The sequence below is a fragment of the Corythoichthys intestinalis genome, chromosome 8 (assembly GCF_030265065.1).
Source record: "Corythoichthys intestinalis isolate RoL2023-P3 chromosome 8, ASM3026506v1, whole genome shotgun sequence".
NCBI lineage: Eukaryota > Metazoa > Chordata > Actinopteri > Syngnathiformes > Syngnathidae > Corythoichthys > Corythoichthys intestinalis.
In genome coordinates this window covers 32806857-32826911 of record NC_080402.1, presented here as the reverse complement: position 1 = coordinate 32826911, position 20055 = coordinate 32806857, and the positions used below count along the sequence as shown (strand labels likewise).

Genomic DNA, 20055 nt, shown 5'->3' with positions numbered 1-20055 from the left:
CCTAAGTAGTTAAAATTGAGATTTGGCATTTAGTATGTGAGGAAATGAAATGAGGGAAAATAAAAATTAGGCGATGGAAGTGGGGGTTATTGCTGTCTTTATAACTTATTTTGCAAATCATTGAAACAATACAATTTTGAATGAAAATAAGTTTTTGTATGTGTTATAGAAATAACTGTGCTTAAACAGTTTTCTTTGCATTTCAGTATTTTAAGAGGTTTGACCCCTCCAAAAAAAGGAAAGAAAGAAAAAAAAAAATAATAATAATAAAAAAAATTCACAAAAAAAACACAAAAGAGAATGATTAAAAAAAAAAAAAAACATCATTTTACACAAAACTCCAAAATGGGCCGGACTAAATAGTATTGGCGCCCTCAGCCTAATACTTGGTAGCACAAACTTTAGACAAAATAACTGCAAACAACCGCTTTCGTTATCCATCAATTAGTTTTTTTGCAATGCTGTACTGGAATTTTAGACCATTCTTCTTTGGCCAACTGGTCCATGTCCCAGATTTGAAGGGTGCCATTTTCAGATCTCTCCTCGGGTGTTTTATGGGATTCAGGTCTGGACTCATTGCTGGCCACTCCAGTGCCTTCTCTCAAGCCATTTTCGAGTGCTTTTTGAAGTGTCTTTTGGGTCATTGTCCTGCTGGAAGACCCATGACCTCTGAGGGAGACCCAGCTTTCTCACACTGGGCCCTACATTATGCTGCAAAATTTCAAGGTAGTCTTCAGATTTTATAATGCCATGCACACGGTCAAGCAGTCCAGTGCCAGAGGTAGCAAAGCAACCCCAAAACATCAGGGAACCACCGCCATGTTTTATAGTGGAGACTGTGTTCTTTTCTTTGAAGGCCTTGTTCCCCCCCCCCCCCCCCCCGTAAACTCTATATTGATGCCTTTTCCCAAAAAGCACAAACATTCTTCCAAAATGTTTTTGGCTTTCTCAGGTAAGTTTTGGCAAAATCCATCCTGGCTTTTTAATGTCTCTGGGTCAGAAGTGGGGCCTTCCTGGGTATCCTACCCTTGGACTGCAGGGCAGCTTGAACTTGTTTGGATGTTAGTCAAGGATCTTTATCCTCCATCCCCACAATCTTCGTCGAAATATCTAGTCAATTTTTCTTTTCCGTCCACATCTAGGGAGGTTAGCCACAGTGCCATGGGCCTTACACTAATTGATGACGCTGCACACGGTAGACACCGGAACATTCAGGTCTTTGGGGATGGACTTGTAGCCTTGAGATTGCCCATGTTTCCACACAATTTTGCTTCTCGTCCTCAGACAGTTCTTTGGTTTTTCTTTTCTTCATGCTCAATGTGGTACACACAAGGACACAGGACAGAGATTGAGTCCACTTTAATCCATTTTAACTGGCTGAAAGTGTGATTTCGTTAATGCCACCACCTGTTATGTGCCACAGGTAAGTAACAGATGCTGTTAATTACACAAATTCAAGAAGCATCACATGATTTTTCAAAGGGTGCCAATATTTTTGTCCGGCCCATTTTTGGAGATTTGTGAAATGATAAAAAATTAATTTTGTTCCCATTCTCTTTTGTGATTTTTTTTCATTGCAAGCAAAATAAATGAAGATATTACTACCAAAGCATTTGTAATTGGAATTATTTTCTGGGAGAAATTGAGCATTGTCTGACAGAATTGCAGGGGTGCCAATACTTTTGGCCAGCTTTGTATCACAAGTAAGGCAAGTCCACAGGCAGACACACTGGTCCTTTGTATTTTAACATGAAAAATAGATGGGCATGTGGATAGGCACAGTTGTAGAAAGACATGCAGACAGGCAGGAACAGATGATAATAGAAGTGTTTTGACAGAAGGCTGTAGATTGACATGCAAGCTCAAGCAGATAGACACGTGCCAATGGTTTGACAAAGATGAAGAGGACCAAGGAGAATGCACAGAAATGGACAGATATACAAGCATGTAAGACTGGCTGGTGTAGTTAGACAAGCAGTTGTAGTTGCAGATAGAAACCTATAAGAAATTCTGGAACTTAGTATACATACAGTTTTAGACTGAAACTTTAGGTGGTGAAAAGACATGCAGGTAGACAGGCACTGCTGGTTGGTCAGGAAAACCACGCAGTCAGACAGGTAGTGCTTGTTCCGTTCCCCGGATTCAGACGAGAGCATTGAATGTACATGTAGGCAGGTAGACAAATATTCATGCACAATAAGAGTGGCCATAAATCATGCAGGACAGTATCCCTTATCCTGCATCCTGTGGAGCCTTTAGCAGGACAAACGAGACACTGCAGTGTGTTTGCGAGGCCGTCGTTGGTGCTGGAGTCTTGTCTTTCTTAATACTGCACTGTTCTTCACAATATACCATTGTTTCCTACATTTTCTTTAAATGCACAGTTACCTTGTCTATTGTTTACATATAAGATAAGTTACACATAGGTCTACATTATGGTAAGATACACTGCTGGCCAAAAGTATTGGCACCCCTGCCATTCTGTCATATAATGCTCAATTTCTCCCAGAAAATGATTGCAATTACAAATGGTTTAGTAGTAATATCTTCATTTATTTTGCTTGCAATGAAAAAACACAAAAGTTAATGGGGGGGGGGGGGAATAATCTTTTTACACAAAACTCCAAAAATGGGCCAGACAAAAGTATTGGCCCCCTTTGAAAAATCATGTGACGCTCCTCTAGTTTGTGTTATTAACAGCACCTGTTACATACCTGTGGCACATAACAGGTGGTGGCAATAACTAAATCACATGTCCAGCCAGTTAAAATGGATTAAAGTTGACTCAACCTTTGTCCTGTGTCCTTGTGTATACCACATTGAGCATGAATGTTCTCTGGTCAGATGAGACAAAAGTAGAGGTTTTTGGGAAAAGGCATCAACATAGAGTTTACAAGGGGAAAAACGAGGCCTTCAAAGAACAGTGAACACGGTCACCAAAGTCAAACATGGCGGAGGTTCCCTGATGTTTTGGGGTTGCTTTGCTGCCTTTGGCACTGGACTGCTTGACAGTGTGTATGGCATTATGAAGTTTGAAGACTTCCAACAAGTTTTGCAGCATATTGTAGGACCCAGTGTGAGAAAGCTGGGTCTTCCTCAGAGGTCATGCATGGGTCTTGCAGCAGGACAATGACTCAAAACACACTTCAAAAAGCACTAGAAAACTGTTTGAGAGAAGGCACTGGAGACTTCTAAAGTGACCAGCAAAGAGACCGGACCTGAATCTCATGGAACACCTGTGGAGAGATCTGAAAATGGTAGTTTGGAGAAGGCACCCTTCGAATCTCAGAAACCCAGAGCAGTTGGCCAAAGAAGAATGGTCTAAGATTCCAGCAGAGCATTGTTAGAAACTCATTGATGGAAACCGGAAGCGGTTGTTCGCAGTTATTTTGTCTAAAGGTTGTGCTACTAAGTATTAGGCTGAGGGTGCCAATACTTTTGTCCAGCCAATTTTTGGAGTTTTGTGTAAAATGATTATTTTTCTTTCTTCCCATTTTCTTTTGTGTTTTTTCATTGCAAGCAAAATGAATGAAGATATTACTACCAAAGCATTTGTAATTGCAATAATTTTCTGGGAGAAATTGAGCATTATCTGACAGAATTGCAGGGGTGACAATACTTTTGGCCAGCAGTGTATATCATAGTCTGGTAATAAACAACATACAATCTTAGAATGGCAGTAGTATGAGACCATTGTTATGTAGAAATAGTATTGTTGTTGGGAGTGCGCTGTGTTGCATGTTGCAGTTTTTCTTTCCTCATTAAACACTACGAAGTATCCTCCATTTTAGTGTTGTGGAAGTGGCCACCCTATGTCCAATTGGAGACATGCAGAGAGAGGGAAGCAAAGTAGCACCTGTTTAAGTTCACCAGACTACTCTTCAAGCAAAAAAGACCAATGAGTAGATAAGGCAATAGTATGAGTTCGTATATATATTTTTAATGACAACCACAGAGATGTTGCGCTGATATTTGTGCCATGTGCTACTGTGCTTGGCATTTTATTGCAAACGGTATAGCCAACTGAATCCAATTGAAAACCTAGTTTGAACATTGTATTTGGAATATTGCAAAAGTCAAAAGTCTGTTTGCACCAAATGCTGCTGTGAAGACGTCACCAATGAAATCCATACAGCATAAATAGAAGACGTCAACAGTGTTGATGTCTAGACAGTGGTTGTTTACCCTGTTGACAAATCCCAGTCAGCTTAACGTGAGGATTTGTCATTAGTGGATTCACTCTTCTGACACGTCATATTTTCTCAATTCTTAAAAAACAAAAATAAAAACAGTGGCAAATATGTTTGCACCTCATCTCGTCAACTTTCCTGTACTATACAAAGACTAGACAACATAAGAACTTTACTGGTCCGTGTGTTTGATACAAGTACAAATGTAAGGCATCGTAAATGAGAGGCAGCGAGTCGAATTTTATCGTATTTGTCTCGCTAATAATTTACCCAATTTCCTTCAGCCTGTGCTTATAAAAGCTCACAGACGTGGAAAATTACCATAACTTCAGTGTCATCCACATTCATTCACAGTGTTTTAACGAAACAATCATTCTGGGGGGCCACGAAACGACATCCCCGCTTCACTAGCATACGTCCGAGACGTAGTCAAAGTCCAGGAAACTGTCCTGGTCCTTGCGTGTGAGAACACGGGGCTCTCGGGGGGGCGTCAGGGCCGGCTGCTCAGTGGTGAACTCCTCATCGAAGTTGCTGACGTCTTCCCGGTCACCGATGGAGGGGATGAAGGGAGGAGGCACCTTCCTCTGCAGCAGCGCCTCCCAGTCCATGTTCTAATAAACATGTGCAAAAACATGTTTCTGACCATGTTTTGGTTAAAAGCACAATGTAATATTATTGTTAATGGTTTGCCTTGGCTAAGCAATGCGCTCCACTGGGTTTTGTTTCTACTTTGTAGGGGAGAAAGGGATTGGTTGCCACACTTGCTATAACTCAAACGCCTGACGGCAGTGTTGCAGTACTTCAGTATTTGAATGATCAGAATTGCACCAATTAATAATCGCCATTGTCTTTACTGCAGTGTCCTATCTCTTTGAGGTAAGAGGCAATTAATTTTTTCAAGATTAAATTTGAAATAAGGTCTTTTTACGGGCTTTTACACAATTGTTTTTTTAGTTATGAATGTGTTAATAAGTATAAGGGCAAAGCTACAGTATTGATTAGCATCCACTAGCTAGCCAAGACAGCTTGTTAGCTGTTAATTTAGCTTTTAGCCAAAAACAAGAGTTGGGTTCAGCTGACACAATGGTGTACCGCACGCAGGCTATTTTTAGACCGTGACGTCGCATCGTAAAGTGGAAGTAAAGCCGAAGTGGGACATTATAGACCCACCCTCGCATAGACTCAACGTAATTTGTGCTACTTTTCTCCGGTAATCTTTCAAAAATGAACATGCCGATCACGCATTGCTTTTTTGGAACTTGTAGAAACGACTCTAGACATTACGACGCATGAATGATATTTTCTTCTTACGTTTCCGGAAACCCAAAAACTCGGGAGGAAAAAATGTGAAGACCGAATCAACTTGCGCGGACTTTTAACACCAGCTCGGTGAATCCATTCACATTTCATATGCAGTAAACATTATGTTGGGTTGGCATGGTCTTTCAGAGGACAAAGAGAATTTTTATATTTTTAACTTATTCTTTTAGCTTAACGTTGTGCTGTACTGCTTCTGTCTGACAATGAATGACCTGAAAAGAATTACAATGGTATCTGATTGCAACAGTTACCGTTTCTGTTTTATACATACATATATATATATATATATATATATATATATATATATATAAACATAAAACAACTTTAGTAAGGGGGAAGTGTAAATAAATTATAGAATTAAAAGTGTTCGTTGGCTGTCACTGAGTAGTATTTGCGATCGCTACACAAAGCTAACTAAATTACCCCCAAGAACGGTAAGACATAGGACAACCAGAGGATATATAAGAAAGACAGGGCTGATAGTAAAGATAGCTTGTTGAAACAGGAGAATGTCATTGTCAGTCGCGCCGATAAAAAAGCTAAAGCTATGCTTAGGTCGGCTCGTTTTTTTCATCTTTTTCAGCCTTCGACACTCAAGCCATCTCTTTAACTGAACATTTTTATGTTCTTCCACATCTTTGCCAGTGAATTTGGCACCAGGCACATCATTTTCGGAGAGAATTGGTAGGTTTAGCTCTGTAAACATCTCCTTCGCACACGATTTCCATTCATTTCCTATTAGGGACAAACGGTGGCTTGTCCCTACTTAGCAACAGTAGCTAATGTCATGAATATTAATGAGCGGAAGTGACGTGTTGCTTGCGGTACGCCATTTGAATGGGGTGGTTGTTCGACCATCAACAGTCACACCCCCTGGTGGCCGAAAAGTGTCATTGCATATAATTGACTTTCCAATATATGATTTTAAAATTAAATGTTTTCCGGTAAAATTTTGTCTATAAAAGTTGTAAAGCGATAAAACAAAACAAAAATGAATGAAATGAACAAAAAAAAATTTTTTTTATAATGGGTCAAAATTATTTTTCGAACAGATCATTTGACGAGCACCTTAGCCGGTCATTTGATTTGCTTAGCCATAATCACCCGACGCCTGAAGAGGCAAGATGGATATACCCAATTTTTTCAAACCTAAGCTTTCAAAAGCGACAACAAGAACTGAGCAAGAACCAAGGATTGAAAATGTGGACCATGAAACGCCAGAAAGCACCCCCAAAATGATGAGCGGAGTTTCAATTTGCCCCACTAAAGATGCTAATTGTACATCAGAGCCATCACCGTTGTCTTGCCAATAAAGTTACCCCTGTCAAAAATTGTATCCCTTGGCCGCAGGAGCACACACACACATATTATTTATAAGTTATGTCAACTTAAACAATTAAATGAAGCCAGAAAAAAAAACACAGTTATATATTTTGTACATCGACGTTTATTAAACTGGAGAAACTCCATACAGGACTTGAATTACAGTAATACCAGTAATAGGTCTTCCTACAAGTAAAACAGTAAACCTTGCCTTTTTTTTACGTTCGTACGTATGTTACGTTAGACAACAGAATTTTTTTCCCCCCCCCCGATGGATGGGCCATGTTTTAAAACCTCGTAGATAACTACATCACCAAAACACAGAAATAAAGCAAACCAGTGCAGCGCAGTGGCTCCGCCCAGAGGATACAGTTTTTGACGGGGGTAACAACATTGGCACGACACCGGTGGGCATACCATATTCAGTAGATGACGATCTTGGCGAAAAGTATACAGTAGCTGTCCTAAGCAGCCTAATTTAGTACTCCCCTCGAGTATGATGGGAAACAAAAAAATGCTCATTTTCAACTTATTGTAAATATTCTTGTAAATTAATTTTATCGCTGACACTGCGTTTCGGGGTCATCAACATGTTGGCCTCCCCTGCCCCAAAAGTCAAACCTGACCAATGCTATCAGGTGAGGTGTTGATATTCAGTTCTGGACTCAATTGAGTTATATTTTTACACAATAAACTGAAATATTAATGTGTTCTGTTACATTGAAGCAACTTTATAAACCCGATGATTACAAAAAAAAAGCAAAACTTAAATTTCATTCAGAAAATTGTCATAGTTTTTAAAGAAATCTCATCTAAATAATTGACGACCAACCCTACTATGGGGAATGATCACAAAGTGTCATGATGTCTCTGACTGAAAATAAATTACTATTAAAAACAAAAGAAAAATGAAAAGGATGTCAAATCAAATCTAAGTTAGAGTAGTAACCTTCCTTGTAATAAATAACTATTCTAGAACATGCTGATGGTGAGATATTCATGAAAAACTAAAATCTGTGACAACCAACTTTGTTCTTCCCGAATAGGACCCAAAATTGTAGTGAGGCTTCTTACCCTGAAGAATGGCTGCTTCTTCACCTCCTCAGCATCCTTCTCGCCGGAGCCCAGTCGCCTCTCTGGGTTCCGCCTTAGCAGCTGCTCGTGTTCACACACAGAAGACAGAGTATATTTGTCACAATTGTGCGGGTTTGTCACTCAGTCTGTGTGCGTGGGTAAATGCTCACCCGTCTCATGATACCGATGGCTTCGGTCGAGAGGAAGCGCGGGTAGCGGACTTCGTCATTTACAATGCTGTCAAACACCTCTTCTTCATCATCCCCTGGGAAGGGTGACTACACACACACAAAGAATGGAATGACGTATATGTCGTAACGTGATTGAGTATATGTGTGTCGTTCTCACCTCTCCTACTAACATCTCGTAGATGAGGACCCCTAGTCCCCACCAATCTACTGCTCTAGTGTAGGATGTATCCGTCAGGACCTCGGGGGCTAAAAACTCAGGCGTCCCACAAAAAGTGCTAGTGCGGTCCCCGTAACCCATGCCTAGGTGACAAGACCAAATTGAGCATAATGTGACCTAGTTCCAACATGGCTCCCCATTTGTCAGAAATCAATCAAAATTCACCTTCTTTACATAAGCCAAAGTCGGCAATCTTCACATAGCCGTCGGTGTCCAGTAGCAGGTTGTCCAGCTTCAAATCTCTACAACAGAACATCGTGCTCAATCTCAGTTCTCATTTAAGTGCCAACATTAATTAATTCTCTGCCAGAGATGGCGCTACATGTCCAATCCATTTTGACAGGGAGAGGATGGGGGTCCAAATGGATTGGGTGACTAACGCCATCTCTAGCAGGGAATGAGTTAAAATACCTTGGTGTAGTAGGCCAAAAAAGGCTTGATTTTAATGACTTTTACAAGACACAGTTTGAGCGTTAACATTCCATTTAGATCTTAGAGAGAACCTATAAGTACTTAAAAGTTGTTCGTAAATACAGTGGGGCAAATAAGTATTTAGTCAACCACTAATTGTGCAAGTTCTCCCACTTGAAAATATTAGAGAGGCCTGTAATTGTCAACATGGGTAAACCTCAAACATGAGAGACAGAATGTGGAAAACCCCCCCAGAAAATTACATAGTTTATTAATTTTTAAAGAATTTATTCGCAAAACATGGTGGAAAATAAGTGTTTAGTCAATACCAAAAGTTCATCTCAATACTTTGTTATGCACCCTTTGTTGGCAATAACGGAGGCCAAACGTTTTCTGTAACTCTTCACAAGCTTTTCACACACTGTTGCTGGTATTTTGGTCCATTCCTCCATGCAGATCTCCTCTAGAACAGTGATGGTTTGGGGCTGTCGTTGGGCAACACGGACTTTCAACTCCCTCCACAGATTTTCTATGGGGTTGAGATCTGGAGACTGGCTAGGCCACTCCAGGACCTTGAAATGCTTCTAACGAAGCCACTCCTTTGTTGCCATGGCTGTGTGTTTGGGATCATTGTCATGCTGAAAGACTCAGCCACGTCTCATCTTCAATGCCCTTGCTGATGGAAGGAGATTTTCACTCAAAATCTCTCGATATATGGCCCCATTCATTCTTTCCTTTACACAGATCAGTCGTCCTGGTCCCTTTGCAGAAAAAGAGCCCCAAAGCATGAAGTTTCCACCCCCATGTTTCACAGTGGGTATGGTGTTCTTCGGATGCAATTCAGTATTCTTTCTCCTCCAAACACGAGGACCTGTGTTTCTACCAAAAAGTTCTATTTTGTTTTCATCTGACCATAACACATTCTCCCAGTCCTCTTCTGGATCATCCAAATGCTCTCTAGCGAACCGCAGACGGGCCAGGACGCGTTCAGCTGGGGGACACGTCTGGACGTGCAGAATTTGGCGGCGCATTGTGTTACTGATAGTAGCCTTTGTCACTGTGGTCCCAGTTCTCTGTAGGTCATTCACTAGGTCCCCCCGTGTGGTTCTAGGATTTTTGCTCACCGTTCTTGTTATCATTTTGACGCCACCGGGTGAGATCTTGCATGGAGCCCCAGATCGAGGGAGATTATCAGTGGTCTTGTATGTCTTCCATTTTCTAATAAGTGCTCCCACAGTTGATTTCTTTACACCAAGCATTTTACCTATTGCAGATTCAGTCTTCCCAGCCTGGTGCAGGTCTACAATTTTGTCTCTGGTGTCCTTCGACAGCTCTTTGGTCTTGGCCATAGTGGAGTTTGGAGTGTGACTGACCGAGTTGTGGACAGGTGTCTTTTATACCAATAATGAGTTAAAACAGGTGCCATTAATACAGGTAACGAGTGGAGCCTCGTTAGACCTCATTAGAAGAAGTTAGACCTCTTTGACAGCCAGAAATCTTGCTTGTTTGTAGGTGACCAAATACTTATTTTCCACTCTAATTTGGAAATAAATTCTTTAAAAATCAAACAATGTGATTTTCTTTTTTTTTTTTTTCCACATTCCGTCTCTCATGGTTGAGGTTTACCCATGTTGACAATTACAGGCCTGTCTAATCTTTTCAAGTAGGAGAACTTGCACAGTTGGTGGTTGAATTAATACTTATTTGCCCCACTATGTCTGAAAATAATCAGTTCATTCACATTAAATGTGAATCTTTTGTAGTTCAACACAACTGAACTGTACTGCCGTGGATTAAACAAGTTCAAACATACTACGACTGCCTGGTACCCATACGGATCTGACAAAATACTGCCATTTTTTGGATAACTGAAGTAACTACAAAACAAGTCTGGAATTTATCAATCTGCAATTCAGTTACGAATAAAAAAAAGTATATATATTTGGGTTCAGAGGATTGATGTGTATACATCCATGCAGTGGTTTGAAAAAGTATCTGACCCTTTTGGAATTTCTCACATTTCTGCATAAAATCACCATCATATGTGATTTGATCTTTGTCAAAATCACACAGATGAAAAACAGTGTCTGCTGTAACGAAAACCCCCCAAAGATTTATAGGTTTTCATATTTTAATGACGATAGTGTGCAAACAATGACAGAAGAGGGGGAAAATAAGTAAGTGAACCATCACATTTAATATTTTGAGGGCCCCCCCTTTGGCAGCAATAACTTCAACCAGACGCTTCCTGTAGCTGCAGATCACGCTGGCACATCAATCAGGACTAATCTTGGCCCATTCTTCTCGACAAAACTGCTGTAGTTCAGTCAGATTCCTGGGATGTCTGGCATGAATCACTGTCTTCAGGTCATGCCATAGCAACTCAATGGGGTTCAAGTCTGGACTTTGACTTGGCCACTCCAGAACGTATATTTTGTTCTTCTGAAACCATTCTGAAGTTGATTTTTTTGGATCATTGTCATGTTGCAGTATCCATCCATTTTTTAAGCTTCAACTGTTTGACAGACAGCCTCAGGTTTTCCTGCAAAACATCCTGATAAACTTTTGAATTCATTCTTCCATTAATGATAGGAAGTTGTCCAGGTCCTGAGGTAGCAAAACAGCCCCAAATCATGATGCTCCCTCCACCATGCTTCACGGTGGGGATGAGGTGTTGATGTTGGCGAGCTGTTCCATTTTTCCTCCACACATGACGTTGTATGTTACTCCAATACAATTCAACTTTGGTTTCATCAGTCCACAAAATATTTTGCCCAAACTTCTGTGGAGTGTTCAAGTGCCTTTTTGCGAACATTAAACAAGCAACAATGTTTTGTTTTTTTTAGACAGCAATGGCTTCCTCCGTGGAGTCCTCCCATGAACACCATTCTTGGCCACGGAGGAATCCTTGCACCATTCTTGGCCATAGTATTACATATAGTTGATGTGTGCACAGAGATATTGGACTGTGCCAGTGATTTCTATAAGTCTTTAGCAGACACTCTAGGGTTCTTTTTTTTTTTTTACCTCTCTGATTATTCTGCGCTGAACTCTTGGCGCCATCTTTGGTGGACGACCACTCCATGGAAGAGAAGCAACAGTGCCAAACTCTCTCCATTTGTAGACAACCTCTCTGACTGTCGATTGATGATCATCCAAACTTTTAGAGATGGGTTTGTATCCTTTCCCAGCTTTATACAAATCAACAATCCTTGATCGCAGGTCTTCAGACAGCTCTTTTGGCTGAGCCATGATGCACATCAGACAATGCTTCTCATCAAGACAATTCTTACCTGGTATGTGTTGTACAGTGGGCAGGGCAGTTTTAAACCACTCATCAGTGATTGGGCACACACCTGACTTAAATAGTTTGGTAAAAAAAAATATTTCAATTGCTATTTAAGTCCCCTTAGGCAGATGGATAACTTACCTATTTTCCCCCTTCTGGCATTGTTTCCATGCTATCCTCATTAAAATAACAAAACCTAATGTTTGGGTGGTTTTAGTTCAAGCAGACACGGTTTTTACATCTGTGTGACTTTGACAAAGATCAGATCACATTTGATGAGGATTTTATGCAGAAATGTGAGAAATTCCAAAAGGTTCGGATACTTTTTCATACCACTGTAGAATATACCAACAGAATTTTATCCAAACCCACAAATAAAAAAGGGAAAGCAATTTTAGCTAGTGCCCCTCCCAAGTAGAAGAAAAGGAAGAAGGAAAAAGAACAACAAGACAAGGGACTTTTTGAGCCCTCCTTCCGGGCACTCTAAAAAGGTTTGAAAAAACATTTAATTCAGTCAGTCTTTTGCATACCACTGGAGGTAGTCCACGTACCACCGATGGTGCTCGTATTACACTTTAAGAACCATTGATCTAATAAGATATGCCAATTCAGGTGCACCAATTAATCATTTCAGTAAGTGTAGGTTGTCTTTTTTTGTGGGTTCTACTCACCTGTACACAATCTTGTGGTCATGCAAAAACTGAAGTCCAAGAACCACACAAGCAGCATAAAACCTTAAATTTGACAAAATACACATAATTAGTTAAATGCACTTAAAGGGAATGTCATGAAACCCTCAAATCGAATCAAACGTCTACATGAGAAAGAAAAAATGTTTTAATTTCATGACATACACGGCCCGTGGCTCAGTGAAGACGTCGGTGTGGATGTGCATCATCAGATCACCTCCCGCTGTGTACTCCATGACAAAACATACATGCTCTGGTGTCTGGAAGCAGGCAAACAGGTTGACCAGGAAGGGATGGTGCGACATGTTGACAGTCTCAAAGATGCGCTTCTCACACATCAGACTTGATCAGGATTAGAGCAAAAGAAAAAGAAGAAACAATAGGAGAGGGGTTAGAATGATTATGGATTTGTCTTCTCTAATGTGCTGCCTATATCATCTGTAAAATGTCCTGAAAACAAAATACACACCTTTCAACTTCGTCACGTGCTATAATGTCACCTTTCTTCAGAGCCTTAATGGCGAACATTGTGCCCGTCTTCTTGAACTCTGCCAACAGCACCTGCAGACATATGCACAATGTAATTCAAATGCAGGGGATATTGACAGTTGAGTGTCAAGTCCATGATTAAGGGTACCTTCCCAAAATGGCCTCGTCCCAACACGGCTATCAGCCTAAAGTCTTGGAGGGACAGAGGGCCTTTTCTCTGCCTACTGGAGACACAATGGAAGGATTGTCGAGAGACTCATTTAATCTAATTTCTACTAAAAACAGGTAAAAATGCTTAAGATGCTTTATTACGTGACATTCGTACATTAACCATTGTAAGCTTGTGTTAGTGTACAAAAGAAGTAACCAGTGAGTAGTACAGAAAGCATATGGCGTACTACAGTGGGGAGAACAACTATTTGATACACTGCCGATTTTGCTGGTTTTCCCACTTGCAAGTCATGTAGAGGTCTGTAATTTGTATCATAAGTTCTCTTCAACTGTGAGGGACGGAATCTAATACAAAAATCCAGAAAATCACATTGTAAAAATTTTAAATAATAAATTTGTATTTAACTGCATGAAATAAGTATTTGATACATTACCAACTAGTAAATATTTCGGCTCTTAGTTCTTTTTTAAGAACCCATCCTGTTCTACACTCATTACCGGAAGTAACTGCACCTGTTTGAACTTGTTACCCGTATAAAAGACACCTGTTCACATGCTCAAACAAACAAACTCCAACCTCTCCACAATGGCCAAGACCAAAGAGCTGTGTAAGGACATTAGGGATCAAATAATAGACCTGCACAAGGCTGGGATGGGCTACAGGAAAATAAGCAAGCAGCTTGGTGAGAAGGTAACAACTGTTGGAGCGATTATTAGAAAATGGAAGAAGTTCTAGTTGACGGTCAATCTGCCTTGTTCTGGGGCTCCATGCAAGATTTCACCTCGTGGGGCATCACTGATCATGAGGAAAGTGAGGGATCAGCCCAAAACTACACGGCAGGACCTGGTCAATGACGTGAAGAGAGCTGGAACCACAGTCTCGAAGAAAAGCATCGGAAACACATTACGCCGTCATGGATTAAAATCCTACAGCGAACGCAAGGTCCCGCTGCTGAAGCCAGTACATGTCCAGACACGTCTGAAGTTTGCCACTGACCATCTGGATGATCCAGAGGAGCAAAGGGAGAAGGTCATGTGGTCGGATGAGACCAAAATTGAACTTTTTGGTCTAAACTCGGCTCGTCGTGTTTGGAGGAAAAAGAAGGATGAGTACAACCCCAAGAACACCATCCTAACCGTGAAACATGGAGGAGGAAACATCATTTTTTGGGGCTGCTTCTCTGCTAAGGGTACAGGACGACTGCACCGTATTGAGGGGAGGATGGATGGGGCTATGTGTCGCCAGATCTTGGCCGACAACCTCCTTCCTTCAGTGAGAGCCCTGAAGATGGGTCATGGCTAGGTCTTCCAGCATGACAACGGCCCAAAGCACACAGCCAAGGCAACTAAAGAGTGGCTCCGTAAGAAGCATCTTAAGGTCCTGGAGTGGCCTAGCCAGTCACCAGATCTGCACCCGATAGAAAATCTATGGAGGGAGCTGAAAGTCCGTGTTGCCCGGCAGCAGCCCCGAAACCTGAAGGCTCTGGAGAAGATCTGCATGGAGGAGTGGGCCAAAATCCCTGCTGCAGTGTGTGCAAACCTTGTCAAGGACTACAGGAAACGTTTGGTATCTGTAACAGCAAACAAAGGTTTCTGTACCAAATATTAAGTTCAATTTTTGTGATGTATCAAATACTTATTTCATGCAATTAAATGCAAATGTATCATTTAAAAATCTTACAACGTGATTTTCAGTTTTTTTGTATTAGATTCCGTCCCTCACAGTTGAAGAGAACTTATGATACAAATTACAGACCTCTACATGCTTTACAAGTGGGAAAACCAGCAAAATCGGCAGTGTATCAAATACTTGTTCTCCCCACTAAAGAAGTAACCAGTGAGTAGTACAGAAAGCATATGGCGTACTATATTGTATAACGCATTCTGGCATGCAAGTCTGTACCTGCTGACAGACGGGGATCGGACAGGGCACTCAGGGGTGAGGTCTGGGAGGGTAAAGGGCTCGATGATTGGCGGTCGGTCCTGGCAGGGAAAGTGAGAGGAATGACAGACAGATGACACAGACGGACATAAAAAGAAAGAAACACGATGTCATGGCATGGAACGTACAAACATGGACTGTTCTTTTTGGGAGTGTTTTTTCAAAAATGTGTTAGAAAATCTGTTTAAAATGAATCTCAACAGGAGATGTCATCCCTCTACTAGTCTGGCATTAATCAATAGCGCCTCTGCTGGTGACAATTGATCACACTTCATTTTGTCTCTGTTAAATCATTCCGTTCCTGACATTTTTAATACTCAATTGAGGAATTTTACTTTCATCCATAAGCTTAAGGGGCCTTGAACTCGATCCAGCATTTATTTAAGGCAGTAATTGAAATAATTTCACTGTGTGAACCTATTCACTCCACCCACACGCCCCTCTCGCATCCCCCTGTCTCACCGGCGTGTGCACTTCCGCATCTCGCTTGTAATCACCCTTTATTGGAGAGTCACTATCCAGACTTAGCTTCTCCACGGAGATCTCCCTGAAAGCGCCGCACAAAACAAAGGAGAGTGACACGCGGCGGGACAGCAGCGGAAGATGCACAAAGGACAGAAACAAGAGGATGATTAGATGTGGGGCTTCCAACAAAAAGGGGGGAAAAAAAAGGTTCAAGGGTTGCTGAAGAGTGGCAGACACATGCCAGTGCTGCATGACTCACCCAGAATTGAGTGTTAAGTTGTGTGCGCTAGGGCTGTAGGTTCCAGAGTTGTTGACGGTGGGGATGGCGTTTCGGAGAAGCCTGACCCATGTGCCGATGTCCACATTCATTTGGCGAGCTCGAAGGAACGCCTTGCCTGAAAAAATACATGAAACATGCACACACCACTGATGAAGAATCTTTATACTATCTGCGGACCAAAGACTTTTTTCTTCAGATTAATGTCGTGAAGTAAAATACAGAATTGTGAAGACGCACATTCCAAGTTAAGATCCCAATTATTAAATTCGATTAGAGTGTACAATTTCTTTGAGCTACATGATACTGTAGCAGTTAGCAAGTCTTCCTCTCATTTCTGAGGTTCATGGTTTAAATCTCAACCCTGCCCAACCTGAGTGGAGTCAGCGGCACTTAAACTTTAAATTAAGTTCATTTTAGGTATGACAAAGGCCTCAATTTTCACTTTTTACAGATGCAAAAAGACCCTCCCCTGCTGGTGTGTCATCCATTCATTCTTGTTTTATGGAATGCAGTATGAATGGATGACTCATCCTTTCAAATGCTGACTGATGACACTTTTTTAAATCTAATATATAGTCACTGGTCAATTCAGTATGTAAACTCGTAAAATTAGATGAGTTCCAATAAAATATTAAAATAAAAATATTCTGACGCTACAAAATTACATGTCAGTTTAGATAATTTTAAAAAAATATTAATGAAAAACAGAATGTCAAAGTTTTTCACTTTTTTACTGGCGACTGCCACCTCCGGCCTCAAGCGTAACTACAGCTGGTGCATGGCGCGCATGCTTGTATGAGCACGAACATAAAGCAACAAGCGTTTGGCCCATCAAATCAGCATCAGAAATTTAAAAACAGTTGGTAGCAATTTTCAAGTGGGTTAGAAAAGTGTTTTCGCCAAGCGGAGAGTAGGCGCAGGCTCAGTGAGACAGTGCTGCCACAACGGGGACACACATGGTCGTGCGCAGGAGCGTGTTCACCCAGGGTGGTCAACCCTAACCCTCTCTATTGAAGGGAAGAAAAAGGGCTTTTTGAGGCAGTCTCATCAGGGCATTGGTGGAGCATGCATTGAGTAGAAAAATATTTTAAATGAACTCTAAAAATCCCGTATAGTCCCTTTAATTGATATGTCGGTGATGATATTACAATTTTAAAAATTTTGAAACGGCTTTCGGTATGACTGTGTGGTGCCATACACCACTGTAAACTACAATACACAGAAACAAATAGTTAATCGATCAAAATTTGGCAACATCCATTTAAAAAAAAAGGTTGAATCCTTATGTGTGCTTTTAAAAGACAGTCGCAAATCTGTAAATGAATATTAACTATAACCACTAGAGGCTGCTATTAGCTATATTAAATCGGATATTGAAGGATTATAACCTTTCTATTGGCAAATGTCACGTCTATTTAAACTGTAACAAATTCCAACAAATGAGCAACTACACAAAATATGTTATCACCTTGCTGTTTGGAAAAGACCTTCTTTTGCCTTTGGAGACGAGGAACTCTCTCAATAACAGGATTGAAGAATGTCACCTGGTAGTAAAAAGACAGGTGTACGTGACTGATTTAGTATTTTTATACATGTGCATCTTAACTTTATTCCAGATAACATTTGTCTATTGTGAATGTGCAGTACCTCAGCCAGCAGCAAGCCTTGAGGTTCAAGCTCTAGCTGAACTGTGTGCTTCTGATTGTCCAGGAACTCTTCTAGCTTCAAGTACTTCACAGCACACAGTGAGCGGTAGTCTTTCCAGTACACTGCAATCTCCATCTCCCTCGACTACACCATGGAAGGAAAACAGTTTTTGGTTGATGAACAATAGTAGGAGTGGGAACCTCTTGGTACCTCACGATACGATACGATACAAAGCTCACAATAACGATGATCTAACAATATGGCGATACAACGATTATCGATACATTGGTCAGGAAATCATTCTAGGATATTCTACAAACCTCGGTCAAACCTCTTAAACTACTGAAATGAAAAGAAAACTGTTTTAGCACAGTTATTTCTGTAACGCATACAAAAACTGATTTTCATTCAAAATGGTATTTTTTTCAATGATTTCCAAAATAAAAGTTAACCAAAAACAGCAATAACCCCAACTTCCATCTCCTAATTTTTATTTTTCCTCATTTCCTTACATACTCACATACCAAATCTCAATTTTAACTACTTAAGAACATAGGATGTATATTAAAATTGAATTAATGTAAACATTTACTTTTTTATTCTTATAATAAAGATATAAGGAACATACATTCAGAAAATAAGTACAAATGACTTATATTATGCAGAGTGAAATGGAATATACAGGCATGAAAATGGGTCAGGGGTTAAAAAGGTGAGAAGGGTGTGGAGGAAATATGTTCCAGTACACTGTACACCCCAACAAAATATTGAGCTCTGTCGACCCACACTGTGTTTCAGCAGGGCCGTGCAGAGACCGGTGGAGGGGCGGGTGCTCGTAGATCAAAAGGGGCACATGACCAAGTATTTAATTATTAGTAGTATTTAATACACCTTAAAACAACATAACTTCAATTTTAACCAGCTTTAGATAATAATTGGCTGCGACTGTGACGTACTTTAATTGGGAGGGGGCAACAGTGAACAGAAATCAAAACTGTCATCAACACTTTATGGCTGTGACTCAGTCAGTCTGCCTCTTTTCTTCCTTCAACCTCTGCATCAAAACTTCCTTCCTCAACTTGTTCATCTGAGAACAAACCACATCAGATGGTCACTGAGCCACCAACAGCACAGTTTTCTCAAAACTATTATTTCATTATTATCCATACTTAACAACTCTAGCACCTAATGATTAATAAAGCAATGACATAAAATCTTATAGAAAAATAACATTGTAATTGTGTTTATAATTGTATTTAATACCCGACTATCCTTGCAAACTTGTTCTTATCAGGTCTGCTATTCACCCGGCTGATGAGGTTTCCACTGCCTTTAGCAGCCTCATCCAACTCCTTTTTTTATCCCTCAATCTCCTTACCCTACGAGGCATGTCTATGTAATGAAATATATTTAAAAAAAAAAAAAAAACAGACTCCCCGGTGGCTTTTAGTTTTAAAGCTTTCTTAATTTCTTTCTCTCTCAATAACGATGGAGGTAGATTTGTGTTTTTATTATTCAATCAAAAAACAAAGTTACTTCTATCAAAAACAAAGTTGCTTAAATCAAAATACAGTATACTTTTAATCCCAAAAAAGTCACTTCAATAAAAAAAAAAAAAAAAAAAAAGTTTTTGATTGCAAAAATAAATTTGAGACAAAAAAAGCATTTCAAAACTATTTTTCTTGATTGAAACAAATTTTTCCATTGAAGTAATGTTGTTTTGCGTTTGGGCCACATTTTGGCTAGGACATTTGTGTCTTTATTATTCAATCAAATAAGTTGCTTCAAACAAAAAAATATATATAAAAAGAAAAACTTTGCACATGTGTCAATCACCGTTTAACAAAGCCTGAGAGGGTTTGAGTAGACTCACTATGAAGCATTTAATAAAGCCAAGCATTTTCTTACTACTTTATTCTTGTTTAAAAATAATTCGGTGGGGCAGTAACATGTTTAAAACTTATCATAATTCTTACATTTTGAAGTGCTTGAAAACCATTTATAAATGATACTTTGGCGAAAACAGTGAGAAAAACATATCTTATATATATGTATCTTTTTTCCAATGTAAAATCTGAATAAATACATTGAACACGCACAAAAAAAATGGGGGGGGGGGGGGCTACTTCGCGGTTTTCACTTATTGCGGCGGGTTCTGGTCCCCATTAACCGCGAAAAACGAGGGATCCCTGTATTTCTGAAAAGCTTGAAGAAGCAAGAGTCATTCCCACCACTCGTCGGGCCGGTGCTGTGCCGACACCGGCCGTCAGCTCAAGTCCCAGCCGAAAATAACGCGTCTCAGGTGGACGACGGGAGCGATACGAGGCGCCCCCTCCATCCGAGAGCATGCCGCTTAA

At 40.4% G+C, this 20055-nt stretch overlaps 1 protein-coding gene across 2 annotated transcripts in view; it reads right to left on the bottom strand.

Moving 5' to 3' along the window:
- Positions 1-3920: 3920 nt before the first annotated feature.
- The window catches only part of LOC130920159 (serine/threonine-protein kinase N1-like), a 74911-nt gene continuing 58776 nt past the window's right edge, over positions 3921-20055 (bottom strand). For both annotated transcript variants that reach the window (XM_057843112.1, XM_057843111.1), the window contains exons 10-23: positions 17699-17842; positions 17520-17595; positions 16031-16166; positions 15769-15853; positions 15268-15347; positions 13342-13417; positions 13174-13265; positions 12870-13046; positions 12687-12749; positions 8481-8557; positions 8256-8398; positions 8078-8185; positions 7908-7988; positions 3921-4801 (exon numbers count right to left, since the gene is read on the bottom strand). In XM_057843112.1, the coding sequence (XP_057699095.1) occupies positions 4598-4801; positions 7908-7988; positions 8078-8185; positions 8256-8398; positions 8481-8557; positions 12687-12749; positions 12870-13046; positions 13174-13265; positions 13342-13417; positions 15268-15347; positions 15769-15853; positions 16031-16166; positions 17520-17595; positions 17699-17842 (1542 nt within the window). In that variant the 3' untranslated portion in view covers positions 3921-4597. The remainder of the gene's footprint in view (positions 4802-7907; positions 7989-8077; positions 8186-8255; positions 8399-8480; positions 8558-12686; positions 12750-12869; positions 13047-13173; positions 13266-13341; positions 13418-15267; positions 15348-15768; positions 15854-16030; positions 16167-17519; positions 17596-17698; positions 17843-20055) is intronic.